The sequence below is a fragment of the Leiobunum rupestre genome, chromosome 9 (assembly GCF_980474605.1).
Source record: "Leiobunum rupestre chromosome 9, qqLeiRupe1.1.hap1, whole genome shotgun sequence".
Lineage (NCBI taxonomy): Eukaryota > Metazoa > Arthropoda > Arachnida > Opiliones > Sclerosomatidae > Leiobunum > Leiobunum rupestre.
In genome coordinates, this window is record NC_143392.1 from 31224637 (window position 1) to 31237872 (window position 13236).

The following is a 13236-nucleotide window of genomic DNA, read 5'->3' on the forward strand; positions in this document are numbered from 1 at the left end:
ATTGTTTTTTTTATTATTATTAGCAAGGAAAGGGTGTGTGGGACAGTCGAGAGTCCGCTCACCCGCATATTAAAATCTTACAGAAATATGATAAAGTTTTTTTTTTGCCCAAGACTTGGGTGTTTTACGTAACAAAATTTACATATAGCTCTGTATCTTATATACAAAAATAAATATAATTTGTTCTATATACACAAATATAGAGATACATAAAGAAATATTACAATTATACATTATTAAAGGCCAGATGAGCCAAAGCCCATTGCACCACGACTGGTAAGACTAAGATCTAGATCTGTTGAAGCAGATAGTTCGTATTGTTCAGGAAGCTGTACTATTATCAATTGGGCAATGGCATTAGATTTTGGTAGGATAATCACTTCACGAGGGCTGTAGACATCAAAGCCGGCTGCAAACGGAGAATGTCTGCGAGGTATGATGGCGTTGGGTGATAGTAGTTTGCATTGCATGATGGCTGTTCGGGAGTATGAGAAGGTGCACAATTAATGATTGAAAGGATAACGACTCCTTGTTTTACAATAATGTTTCAAGAAAGCTACAAGAGGTTTAAGTAATAATAGGTTATTATTGAAGACGTTTTCCCAGATGGCCTCTATAGAGTATAAAGCGCCAGTTTTTAGGGCTGTGCGGATCTTGAGATGGTGTGGGGTGTATAATGGACAGTAAATTAATATGTGTTCGAAGTTCTCTTCAATATTACAGGAAGGGCAGCTCGCGGAATGAGTCGTAGAAGAGAAGCGATGACGTGTTCTGTTTGTGGGAAAGCGACGACATAAAGCTAGATATAGAAGAGTACTTGAAGAACGATCCGGGAGAGACAGTTCAAGTGGGTCATAGAAAAAGTGGTTTCGATAAGGCTGTGTTAGTCCATCGGGAGACCATTTCCATGTTGAGCTATAAGCCGCTTTAAAAGCGTTAGCATATAATCTTTTTACAGTTCCTCTTGAATATGGTAGCCATAAATTGGGCGCATCTGAGGTTGTAGCATTTTTGGCTAAGTGGTCGGCTTTATCATTTCCCTCTATGCCACAATGTCCAGGGCACCAGAGTAGGTGGAGCGAGGTAAATTGCGTGGCCTGTCTTTGAATGGCGGATACTATTGGGTCCTCTGTTGTTGGAGACAGTATAATGTCCAAAGCGCTACGAGAGTCCGTACAAATAATGAGGTGTTGGATGTAAGCCGAAGTAGGGATTTTCAAGAGAGCTTGTAGAATTGCAAAAAGTTCTAGTTGGGAGATTTCATGTCCTCCATTAGTTGCAATAGAGTATTGAATGTCGAAGGCAGGGTAGTATAAACCTATTTCTGATACGGCGTTTGTAGGATCCACTGAAGCATCCGTATACGCAACAACCGTGTTTGGAAACTGCATAAGAGAGGTCAATTGGAGGTGAAATAGTTGATATAGTTCCTTTGTCGATGTTTCTTCTTTGGTTGTTTTTAGCCATTTATTTGTTACTTCAATATTTGTAGGCTGTTCACACCATGGTGGGTGAGGGATGGATGACTGTAAATCACTAATAAGGTTTTGTGATGGAATTTCCCAACGATGGAGTTGTGGGGAGAAAGATATATGGGTTAGACGATTTTGAAGAGGCTGGCGGCATAATTCTGGTAAAGATGAGAAGTTAATGGGAGAAAGCTGAAATGACCCTTTGTTGGCAAGATATAACGCTTCTTTTTGCTGAAAGCGGTCAACAAGAGGTAGTAAACCACAGACGCTATGAAGAGTGCTGACCGGGCTCGACTTTGGAACTCCAAGTATCAAGCGAATTGCCGCATTTTGTATAAGTTGTAATTTCTTTATATGCGTTCTAGCAGCACTGGAGAACAATAGGGATCCATAATCCATTTTCGAACGAATATACTATGTATATATCATCTTCATAGCTTTTTTATTTGCACCCCATTTTTTTCCCAGATATTGCCTTTAAAAGATTAAGACGCTGTTTAGTTACAGTAGCAAGGTAATCGATATGTGTACTCCAGGACAATTTGTTATCTAATATCACTCCCAGATATTTGTAATGCGCCACTTCTTCCAGTAAAGTACCATCAACATGCAACGAGAAGTCTGCAGGGTGTCGTTTTTTCCGAGAGAATATCATGTACTTGCATTTATCATATTGTAATTGAAGTGCACACTCTTCCACGTAACGAGCTACAAGGTTAAGAACAGATTGAAGCCTATGTTGAAGTTGATTCATCGAGGGTGCTATAGCCGATAATGCTATATCGTCTGCATGAAGTTCTTTTTCCATAAAGGAAGGAAAGTCGGCACCCAAGTCGTCTATAGCGAAATTAAACAGCAGGGGACTAAGGGGATTTCCTTGAGGTAAGCCCTTATTGAAACATTTGCTATCTGAAAAACATTGTTGAACTAAAACGTTCACTTTCCTATCTATTAACATGTTTTGTATACAATTTAATAAATGTCCATTATAGCCCTTTTCTTTTAGGCGTTTCAGTAGTTTATAAGAATCAATACTCCCAAAAGCATCTTTGAGGTTTAGAAAGATAACCCCAATTGTACTCTGATCATTGTAGGCAGAGCAAGCCTGATGATAGAGACGGATAGGGTGTTCCAGGGCCGATCTATATTTCCGGAATCCAGATTGCCACGGTGATAAATGTCCATGTTGTTCAAAAGAGAAGCGACAGCGAGTCCCTACCATTTTGTCAAATAGTTTTTTGATAGAATATTGAAGAACGATTGGGCGATAAGATTCCGGAGTAAGAGGGTTCTTTCCAGGCTTCAAAAAAAAAGAATAATAGCGTCATTCCATGATGTGGGGTGTGAATCTGTTGTCCAACAGTTATTGAAAAACTGAAGATGGTAGATGCTTTAACATCACGTTGGAAATGTCATCTTTCCCGGGGGCAGTTGGTTTCAGAGACTTCCATGCAGAGATAAGTTCGTTCCAGATAAAAGGCTGATTATAGTCCCTAAAATTGGAGTTATTCAATTGAGAAGCATCCTCTTCAGAGAAGAGGCTCGCCGCGTGTAGCTGTGCATCATAATAGAGATTAGAGTAATGTTCAACGAAGATTTCCGATGCTTCTTTGGCTATTTTTGTAAAGGAATTTCCAGATTGAAGTGATGGAATTTTAGACACGCTTCGACACCCCTTTGTGAACCATTGTATCTTCTTCCAGATCAAGCTCTGTTTGGTAGAGGAGCTTATTTGGGTACAATATTCTTGCCGAGATGTTCTTTTTATTTGCACTACACGGCGGCGTAACTGCACTCGTGCCCTCTGATATGCAATCTCTGAATGTAATGAAGGTCGATTGATATTTGGTCGGCGTAGCTTGTTGACCTGTTGTTGTTTCCATTCCAGCTGTTTGTTTCACCATGGTGGCGCATTCAACTTTTGTTGAGATCTGTTTTTATTCTGTCCGAAAAATGGAATTGTTGAAGAGGCGATTTCTGATAAAGTAGCTTGAATTGATTCCCAATTTAAAAGGTTTTCAGGGTGTTCCGTAGCAGCAGTATGTGCCTTTTGAGTGAATTGTGCCCAATTTGCCAGTTTATAATTCCAAAGGGCAAAGGCGTCTGGGAGCAGCTGGGTTAATATGATTTTTAAATGGTGGAAGCGTAATTTTAATAGGCAAATGATCGCTTGTGCCAGAAAAGAGTACTTGCCAAGAAAGGGTTGAGGAAATATTTGCACTAGCGATAGAGAGATTTATTGCTGAAGAATTACCATTGGGTGGCAGTCTTGTTAACGAGTTGTCATTCAAAAGTACCAGATCTGGGTTGTCAAGTAGCCAATGAGATATAATGTTCCCATGAGTATTGTTATGAGGATTACCCCATTGAGTGTGTTTACCATTAAAATCGCCTAGTAATAAAAATGGGGGAGGGAGGTTGCCAGACAGTGACTGTAATTCTTGAATCGTTGCGCATCCTGTTGGATCATACACGGAGATCACCGTTAAAGCTTGATTCTTCCAAGGAAATTGTACCCCTATTAATTCCAAGTGTTTAATATGGGGTAAAGAGACTGAGATTACCGATAAGTTTTTATTAACCATCAAGACCACCCCACCTCCCTTTCTGTGAGGGCGATCTTTTCGAAAAATATCGTATGTATTGAAATGGAAGTTACTTCTGTGTAGTGGAGTAAGCCAGGTTTCTTGTAGTGCGAGGGCTATTGGAGAGTGGCGGGTAATCAGATCAAAAAGCGAAGAAATATGAATGGGAAGGCTACGGATGTTCCATTGTAGAATACAAGGGGGTGGAATAGGGTTCGTCATCATTATTTGTAGTAGTTACAGCAAAATTTAAAGGGCCGAGAAAGCTGTGTAATTCATCTGACGAAAATAAAGACTGAAAATGTTGCTAGGCAGTTTCTACAAACAATTTTGGAAGAGTACTTTTCTTCTGTGGAAGCGCCATTTAAAGAACATCCAAAGTGATTGGTAACAGCTTTGCCATCAGTTTTGGTATATCAAGTTGGCCTGAGGATATGGAAGAATTCATCCTCTGGTCGCTCTTTTTAGGCCATGAGCTTGTTGGGGGCGCAATAGTTGATGATCGTGTAATGGCATTAGGAGACATTGGTGGGAAATCATTATCATTGTAATTGATTTGATGCGAAGCGTGAGCTTTTTGACGATCTTGGTGAAATTTCTCTCTTGCAGCTGATTTTGTTAAAGAAAATATGTCTTGTATTTTAAGAATGGATGATTCTTGTTTTTTAATGGAACATATTCGGGAGTCTGCAGGGTGATTCTGCTTGCAGTTGACACATTTAATCGAGGCAGTACAATCTTCAATGAGGGGATGTTGCTGTCCACATTTGAAACAAATGGGCGTAGAACTACGGCATTGGTTTTGGGTGTGTCCCCATCGGTAACAATTTCTACATTGAATAGGGCGACGTTCGAAAGGGAAAACCTTGAACTGCTGGAAATATATTTTCACATGCGTGGGAGGATCATCCTGGAATTGGATAAGGACAGACTTACTAGTGGCTCCCAATCTTCTACAACCGGTGACTTGAATATTCATTTCCAAAAGATCTGCTATGATATCCTCATTACTGAGTTGCGGATCCACGTTATGAATGACACCTCTGAGTCTGTTAACAACCGAGTTATCAATATCTTTTCTACAGATAGGAATGTCACAAAGACTTTTGATAGTGCAAACTTTCTGTGCATCTTCAGAGGACAAAACACCGAGAAAGATGTCTCCACTGCGTAATATATTAAGTTCGTTAATTTGTATACCCATACGTTTGATAGTCATGCAAATAGATTTCTGTCCAAGTTCACCAAAGTTGCTTGTTGGGGCTTTGGGCATCATTTGAGGAAGCAGGCGAAAAAATAAATTTGTAACATTGTTGTGCATTTGTAGATGTCTGTTTTATTGCAGGGGTTATTTGTGAGGTAGCATCGGCCACAATAATGTCTTGTATGTGGGAGTCTTCTGCATCAGTTTTCTTTTTTTTTTTAGGGTTATGTCCAAGGACCTCTTCGAGCGCCATATAAGAAAAGAAAAAGCGAGAAGGAAAAGGAGAGGATAGAAAAGCGAAAGAACAAGAGAAAAGAGAAAGAAAGAAAAACCACAAAAGAACTAAATACCAAAATACCAACGGCTAACGCTAAGCCTTGTTTCACTTGAAATCAGTGCGACTCGACTTCAAAAAGCAAGAAACCATTGTTGTAAATTTCATAAAATGTCGTCTGTTGTGTCGTCTGCAATTAGCCTTCCCGCGTGCTGTGACGTCACGATTGCGTTTAAATACAAAATAACCGGCTCTTCCAGCCGCTTATTTCGTTGACTCTCCGTTTGCAAACGTGACGTCAATCCCGGAAGTGAAAAAAGTCGTACGGTACCGAATGCGCATTCAACGGTCCAACCGTTTGCTGTTACTGAACGCGGCCTTAACAAACAACAATGTGAGAGGGGAGCGCGCGCAAAGGTTATTTTTTTATCGTAGGCGGGGCCAAAGCCTTCTGAGTGATCTTACCATACGCGATACGCCAGGATAAGCATTCCAACTAGAGGTATGGATTCCTGTACATTATAATATCTATATTATAAAAATCACTTCGTTGTCGTCGTTCAAGCTTTTGGTTAGTCAGTAAGGAAGGCGAAGGCGGGGCGGCGAAGAAAAAGCGGCCCACGGAACAGAGGGAAACCGAGACTGCCTTTCGCTTCGTTACTGAGGTGGTTCGACTATGGACAGAGCGGCCCGCGGGACAGAGGGAAGTCGGCGCTCAAGGACGAGCGTAGTTTCCTGTTCATCATGAGGGGGGAGAAAATCTGCCATTGGATACAGGGGTACAGGGGGGGTTGGGACGAGAGAGAAAGGCGAGTTTTTTAGTTATTTTCGCGGGGGGGGGGGGGAAAGAGTACCCCGGTAATTCTCGCATGGGAAAAAGGGGGGGGGGGTGCTTTACTGGAGGGTTTGGGACGTGAGAGAAAGACTAGTTTTTGAGTAATTTTTGTGGGGAAAGGGGTACCACGGTAATTATCGCATGGGAAAAGGGGGAGGGGTGCCTTACTGGGGGGTTGGTTGGGACGAGAGGAAGGCAAGTTTTAAGTGTAGCCCAGTAATTCTGGCATGGGGAAAAGGGTGAGGAGTGCCTTACTGGGGTGGTTTGACTATGGGGAAAAGGGTATCACGGAAATTCTCGCATGGGAAAAAGGGGGGAGGGGTGCATCACTGGGGGGCTTTGGGACGAGAGAGAAAGACGAGTTATTTTGCGGGGGGGAGGGTACCGCGGTAATTCTGGCATGAAGAAAAGGGACAGGGGGCCTTACTGGGGTGGAGTGCATCGAAACGCACAACTAGCTGAGGGTCCGCCCGTAGGGTGGGCTTCTCATCTAGTTATATTATAAGAAGTGAGCTGTGTCATCTCTTAACCAGTCAACTAGCTTAGGTAAAATAAAGTAACTTAAGAATTGTAATAATAATCAGCTGGAATACGTACTACACGTATTAATGACGTACTCACCGTATTCCAGACTAAAGCCCAGTTCCGAGGGGCAGTTCACTCCTTTTTGGAGCGCAGATTTAATCGGATTAAATCCGATTAAATGTATTAAATCGAGTTAATCACGATTAAATTTTTAATCCGATTTACTCAAGATTAAACTTTTTAATCATGATTTAATCATGATTAAACTTTTTAATCATGATTTAATCATGATTAAACTTTTTAATCGTGATTTAATCCAGATTTAATCAGCTTAATCATGATCTAATTTTTTAATCATGATTTAATCAACCAAATCATGATCTAATCTTTTTAATCACGATTTAATAGACTTAATCATGATCTAATATTTTTAATCACGATTTAATAGACTTAATCATGATCTAATATTTTTAATCACGATTTAATAGACTTAATCATGATTACATCTAGTTAATCATGATCAGGTTTTAATAATTTTTTTGTATCGCCATCTAATCTTACATCGATAAAATTAAACCAATTAACTTTACTGACGTATATAATTTGGAGTATTTAAATCTAAAAATAATATGCCCCAATTCCGCGAGAAAATTGAAATATTGCGGTTAAACAATTATAAAAACAGGTGTTAATTATAAAAATCGTCATAAAGTCTCGCATAAAAGGCTTCATTATAAATTAACGAATATAAATTTAAGTACAATATAAACTTACCCAAACAATATAATAATGTATCGATGGATGAGGAACTAAGCTCCTCAAGGTTTAAAATCGGAATGCCGCTTTTTTTCTGGAATTTTCTAACTGATCATTCCGTTGACGCGAGCGAGCGAACGTAAAGTTCTAAAACCGAGCCGTCTAAAACTCAGAGGGACGCGTAAAGTAGAAATGTAATAAACTATATTTTATTTTAGACGAAACTATGATTTTTTTATAAGAAATGATATTAATTTTTCCGAGTACTTTTATTATCAAAACGTAATTTAATCAGCTTAATCGAGATTTAATCTTTTTAATCACGATTTAATCGGCTTAATCGAGATTTAATCTTTTTAATCACGATTTAATCGGCTTAATCGCGATTTAATCGGCTTAATCACGATTTAATCGGCTTAATCGCGATTTAATCGTATTAATCGCGATTTAATCGTATTAATCGCGATTTAATCGTATTAATCGCGATTTAATCGTATTAATCGCGATTTAATCGTATTAATCGCGATTTAATCGTATTAATCGCGATTTAATCAACTTAATAACAATCTAGATTTAATCGTGATTTAATCGTGATTTAATGCATTTAATCATTTTAATCATGATTTAATCGGATTTAATCGGCCAAGAGCGCAGATTTAATCATGGGAGTGAACTGCCCCTCGCCCAGTTCACACTATACAATTAATTGGGCCACTTAATTGTATCCAACTAATTGTATAGAAAATTGTATAGTGTGAACAGGAAAAGTGGGAACAATTGTTACAATTTGTCTCTTCACACTATACAATTTTCTTGCTTACAATTAGTTGGATACAGATACAGTTAAGTGGCCCAAATAATTGTATCATGTGAACTGGGCTTTACTCTCGTATTCCAGATGTATTTCAAGTATTCCAGACGTACTACACGTCCAAATGATTCCGTCGTCCAACTGTCCTCGTCGTCCGAATGTCCTCGTTGTCCAAATGTATCCAGCGTCCGAATATCTCGAGCGTCCGAATGTCTCCGGCGATCAAATATCTCCGGCATCCAAATATCTCCGGCGATCAAATATCTCCGGCCAGGAAGAAGTAGGAATTATAAGTGCATATGCATACACTATAAATTTTAGCAGGTAAACGATACTAAATGTATATTACATATATGATATTGAGTTGATTATTTGGTTAGTAGTGGGCTCTAATGTAAGTGTTCAAAAAATAAATAACTGATTCTCCCTAAACTGCTTATTTGACACCAAAGCCATAAAGTCTCCATTTATTTTTTAAATAATTGTAATTTAAATAATCGGTGCCTAATTTTAAGGAACGAAGTCTTCTACCACAAATTGGGGTAGTAAAAGTACCCACAGTTGTCAGTACTACGTTTTATAACGTTGTCCCTACCTTTCTATATAATTGAGTTTAAATATTAGTACTGAGATCCTTCAAACATCGTTACACGTAGCCATATGAATTTTAATAGCTACATGAAATCACGCGTCAAAATATTTGGAAAAATTGTTGAATCAGTTCATTTCCGAAAATGCAAAGCGCAGTACAGTTTTTGCATTGCGAAATTAATACTATGTAATAATAAATTTGAATAATACTAAATTTTTGTAGTTTTTACCTCTATCAATTTCTCTTAATTAGTTTTATATAGGCCTATCTTTTTATGTAGGATAACCCAATAAATCCGCCCCCCCCCCTTCTTCTGAATACCCACCCGAGATTAACATGATCCGCCGGCCCTGTCTCCGGCGTCCAAATATCTCCGGCGATCATATATCGCCGGCGTCCAAATATCTCCACCGTCCAAATATCTCCGGCATCCAAATGCCCTTGGCCTACAAATAACCCCGGCGTTCAAATGTCCTCGGAGTCCAAATATCTCCACCGTCCAAATATCTCCGGCATCCAAATGCCCTTGGCCTACAAATAACCCCGGCGTTCAAATGTCCTCGGAGTCCAAATGTCTCCACCGTCCATATATCTCCGGCATCCAAATGCCCTTGGCCTACAAATAACCCCGGCGTTCAAATGTCCTCGGAGTTCAAATATCTCCACCGTCCATATATCTCCGGCATCCAAATGCCCTTGGCCTACAAATAACCCCGGCGTTCAAATGTCCTCGGAGTTCAAATATCTCCACCGTCCAAATATCTCCGGCATCCAAATGCCCTTGGCCTACAAATAACCCCGGCGTTCAAATGTCCACGGAGTCCAAATGTCTCCACCGTCCAAATATCTCCGGCATCCAAATGCCCTTGGCCTACAAATAACCCCGGCGTTCAAATGTCCTCGGCGTCCAAATATCTCCACCGTCCAAATATCTCCGGCATCCAAATGCCCTTGGCCTACAAATAACCCCGGCGTTCAAATGTCCTCGGCGTCCAAATATCTCCACCGTCCAAATATCTCCGGCCTCCAAATTCCCTTGGCCTACAAATAACCCCGGCGTTCAAATGTCCTCGGAGTCCAAATGTCTCCACCGTCCAAATATCTCCGGCATCCAAATGCCCTTGGCCTACAAATAACCCCGGCGTTCAAATGTCCTCGGCGTCCAAATATCTCCACCGTCCAAATATCTCCGGCATCCAAATGCCCTTGGCCTACAAATAACCCCGGCGTTCAAATGTCCTCGGAGTCCAAATGTCTCCACCGTCCAAATATCTCCGGCATCCAAATGCCCTTGGCCTACAAATAACCCCGGCGTTCAAATGTCCTCGGCGTCCAAATATCTCCACCGTCCAAATATCTCCGGCATCCAAATGCCCTTGGCCTACAAATAACCCCGGCGTTCAAATGTCCTCGGAGTCCAAATATCTCCACCGTCCAAATATCTCCGGCATCCAAATGCCCTTGGCCTACAAATAACCCCGGCGTTCAAATGTCCTCTGAGTCCAAATGTCTCCGGCGTCCAAATATATTCAGCACCCAAATGTCGCCTAGCTATCCGGGCTATCGATATCTAGTCGAACAAACTAAAAGTCCTATAATCAATATTTCGAAAGGCGCTTCCGTATCGGTTTTCTTTATCTTGTTCTAATTCGGATTACATACTAAGAGAGGAATACTGCACAGATTAAACTCAGTTCGGTAATATGGGGAACATTATAAGAAGCGGGAATTGACGGATTTTGAAATGACGTTTTAGCGCGCGACACTACCGGTACATGTCTTGGGAAGACAGCCTTCTTTGCGTGCTTTTTTGACCATAACATGTAGAAGTATTTTCACGCGCAAAATGAATTTTAAAAGCCGTCAATTTTCAAAGTTAACATTTTGTTTCACCCTAAGCCTTAAAATATCATTGTAATTATGAAAATATAACCAAGTACTTTATCATTTAAAACATTTTTTATTGTAAAAATATCACAAAATATTTCATCAGTTAATATATTTGATTTTAAAAATATTAAACAAGTGAATAGAGTGAGTATTATCACAATATATCACAGCGCATGTTTGTACAAAATTTTTACTAGGAAATGCTTACTACAAATACGCTGAGGTTCGTCTAAGTTCAAGGTAAGTGGTTTATTTTCATTGTCATTAGGAATCTCCTCTAAAGTTGTCGGTTCCCATTTCCGTCGAAGTTTTTCATTTTGAGGAAATTTGTGAAACTAACTTTAGTTAAAGCAGCGTCCGTTTGCTTTTTAGTCGACAAGCAATTTTTGATGAAACAATAATTAACCATGGTGTAACTAAATAAAAGCAGACAATTATTTAATTGCAATTGCATTACACGCGTAACGTTATCATAGAAAGTAAACAAATAAGCCTTAGCTTTATGAATTAAAACGTTTGAAAAATCACACGCGCCTGTATTACAGACGGCTATGCCTCTACGGTTCTTCGCATTCCTAAGTAAACAACGGATATAATGGTTTAAGGATGAAAATAATTGGAAGTTAGATATCTACAAGTTAAAGGGGAACGGCCAAACTTTTCCAAATATCGCCTTATTTGCGTATCAAAAGATCAAAAACACGTTCAATATATTTACACGTTCCTTATTTTGTCTAGAAAAAAATAGTTTTTGGCCTAAAAAGTTGAAACGCCAAATAGCTCCAAGTATTTGGGTTTGAATTTTCGCCGCCATCATAAGGTGTATCGCCAGCGCCAGCAGCACCTTAGGGATCGAATTGCGAACTATCCTAACCATAGATATAAGAAATGTATATAAAGGTCTAGATAAATTTCGGGGCGTCTAAGCCTAACATAAAATACGGAATTGACACCTAGCAGACACCGAGGAAGGCACGTGACCAAGAGCACGAGCTCTCTTAGCATTTTAGTCATTGAGTTGGGAATAAATAGAGGTACAACTAAATCTGGCTGGCGCGGGACCAATTTCGTTCAATATGGAGACTTTTTCAACTATATCGTTCAACCGTGGCGGCATCTGTCTCTAGTGGTGGCAACTATATTGCAATTGAATTTTTGCGCGAATCATATAACTTTACAAAATATAGATGGCGCTACCGCCTAATTATAAAGATGAATTTCCTACAGTCTTCTCAGAATAGGTCCCGCGTAACCATGGCAACCGAAATCGTAATTGTAATTCTAGCAGTATTATTCCCAATTCAATGATTTTAGTACTAAGTGCTTGACCTTTCCGCAGGCCGTAGTCTTTAGACACCATCTGTTGGTGACTTTTAGTATAATTTTTAAGCAGGAGACAATGGCTCTCGCAACGATAGCACGAGCTTTCTTACCGATAGATCGAGCGCCTTATAAGGATAGCCTGCAGAAATTACGCGTATTCACTCCCTTTGAAATATTTTATCTAGACCTTTATTATTTTATATACGTTTCCTATATCTATGATCCTAACTTTAGAAATCTCGCACTTTAAGCTTAGGTCTCGTATAACTGGAACGCGCCGCGTGTGAAAAATAAAAATAAAAACATCTTTCGCGTCTTCAGCAGCGCGCGCTTTTATCTATGATCCTAAAGGTGGATGCACACATAGCCTTCGCGCGCGAAATTTCGCTAGCAAATCGCGTCGCGTCGCGTGACTTAAATAGAATGGAAGTTAAAGGCCCAAACACACATACGGTTCGCAAGCGATTTCACCTGCGAATTTTCACGCACGCGCCCATGCGCCATGACTTCCATTCTATTTAACTTTAGAAATCTCGCACTTTAAGCTTAGGTCTCGTATAACTGGAACGCGCCGCGTGTGAAAAATAAAAATAAAAACAGTGACTCCCAACTCATGAATTATTTAAGTGGTCACGTAGACCAGTTGGTTAATAGTACGGTAGATACTTTTGAATTACTAAACTGGACACTGGACCAGTGAACTCCTAGCTTTTGAATAAAAAAACTGGTCCAAGAAATTAATAAACTGGTCTTTGACCCAGTGACCACCGCTTATTTCCAAGCCTGGCTCGCACTCTTGGTCACGTGCCTTCCTCGGTGTCTGCTAGGTGTCAATTCCGTATTTTATGTTAGGCTTAGACTCCCCGAAATTTATCTAGACCTTTACAGTGCCCCCGCCAGCAGTAGGCACAAGTAGGCACGTGCCTATGTTCAAAAATTTAGGCCTATTTTAGGGGCCTCTAAAAGTTT

The 13236-nt window shown here is 40.0% G+C and overlaps 1 protein-coding gene across 1 annotated transcript; it reads right to left on the reverse strand.

The window, feature by feature from the left end:
* Positions 1 to 236: 236 nt before the first annotated feature.
* Positions 237 to 1871, reverse strand: LOC149927123 (uncharacterized). Its single transcript, XM_090157804.1, has 2 exons — positions 539 to 1871; positions 237 to 475 (listed from the first exon to the last, which is right to left on the reverse strand). Exons 1-2 carry the CDS (start codon positions 1869 to 1871, stop codon positions 237 to 239), a joined length of 1572 nt encoding a protein of 523 aa, XP_090013930.1.
* Positions 1872 to 13236: the final 11365 nt, after the last annotated feature.

What these genes read in the sequence shown, in the direction of transcription:
- LOC149927123 (XM_090157804.1), bottom strand. Translation starts at nt 1,871, where the DNA reads ATGGATTATGGATCCCTATTGTTCTCCAGTGCTGCTAGAACGCATATA. An exon ending in AGCTTTCTTGAAACATTATT is followed by an intron (nt 476 to 538) that starts GTAAAACAAGGA and finishes ACTCCCGAACAG; the next exon opens with CCATCATGCAATGCAAACTA.